Raw genomic sequence first — 999 nt, 5'->3', positions numbered from 1 at the left:
ATATATATATGCCGACTATATACATGTGTATGTGTACCAGTCTACGTATACACATGCGTACTTCCGCCTGTTTGAGCACGTATACACGTTTGAATGAACGTTTATTATTTGCGTATACATACACGGTTTCGTTTCTGTCTGTCTGTTTGATTATGACTCAACAAACAAACATTCTTATCTGTACTGCTTGCTTTTTCTATTATGTGTCTACATACGACTTGTACATGTGCGCGTGCTTCCCTGTGCTATGCTCTCATATGCACATGTACGTGTATGTGCCTGCATAGATACAGGGGTGTGTGTGCTATGTTCGCATGTTCACATGTATTTGTGTGTGCCGCCATAGATACTGGGGTGTGTGTGTTATGCTCACATGTGCACATGTACGTGTATGTGCCCGCATAGATACAGGGGTGTGTGTGCTAAGCTCGCATGTGCACATGTACGTGTAAGTGCCTGCATAGATACAGGGGTGTGTGTGCTAAGCTCGCATGTGCACATGTACGTGTATGTGCCCGCATAGATACAGGTGTGTATGTTATATGCTCGCATGTGCACATGTGCGTGCATGGATACAGAAGTTCCTAGCTGTCATCGTTCACATGGACATGTACATACGTCGAGGTACTAGTCTCATGGGGCAGTATGTATATGTGACTGTCAGGCAGTATTTGCGACATTGTTGTATTTGCGACATGTTGTGGATTCAATATATATATATATATAACCAAAATACCCAATCAGACTCGCGTGTATTTGCGACAGTTGCATTTAATATAGAACATACCTTCAACCACACCCGCTCGTGCTTCTTGGCCTCCAGGCTCTGTAGCACCCGTCGTAAATCGGTCACTTCGCCTGCGACGTTACTGTATATACTACCGTACTTCTCAGCGTCAAAGCTGTAGGTACAACACAGAGTGAGGGAATAGTTCTTGGTCATGTCAATAGACGAGCTTGTGCAAGCAATATATAGCGATGTGTGCAAATAATAGTTGT

General features: G+C 43.7%; 1 protein-coding gene across 1 annotated transcript; it reads right to left on the bottom strand.

The window, feature by feature from the left end:
* Positions 1–787: 787 nt before the first annotated feature.
* SARC_17194 (hypothetical protein) lies at positions 788–943 on the bottom strand (the record flags this gene model as incomplete). The annotated part of the gene is made up of 1 exon (XM_014288706.1): positions 788–943. A coding segment is annotated over one exon (156 nt), but the record flags the coding sequence as incomplete, so codon positions are not given.
* Positions 944–999: the final 56 nt, after the last annotated feature.

Source organism: Sphaeroforma arctica (assembly GCF_001186125.1).
Source record: "Sphaeroforma arctica JP610 unplaced genomic scaffold supercont1.10011, whole genome shotgun sequence".
In the NCBI taxonomy this organism is placed as follows: Eukaryota; class Ichthyosporea; order Ichthyophonida; genus Sphaeroforma; species Sphaeroforma arctica.
This window is presented reverse-complemented; position numbering and strand designations above follow the sequence as displayed.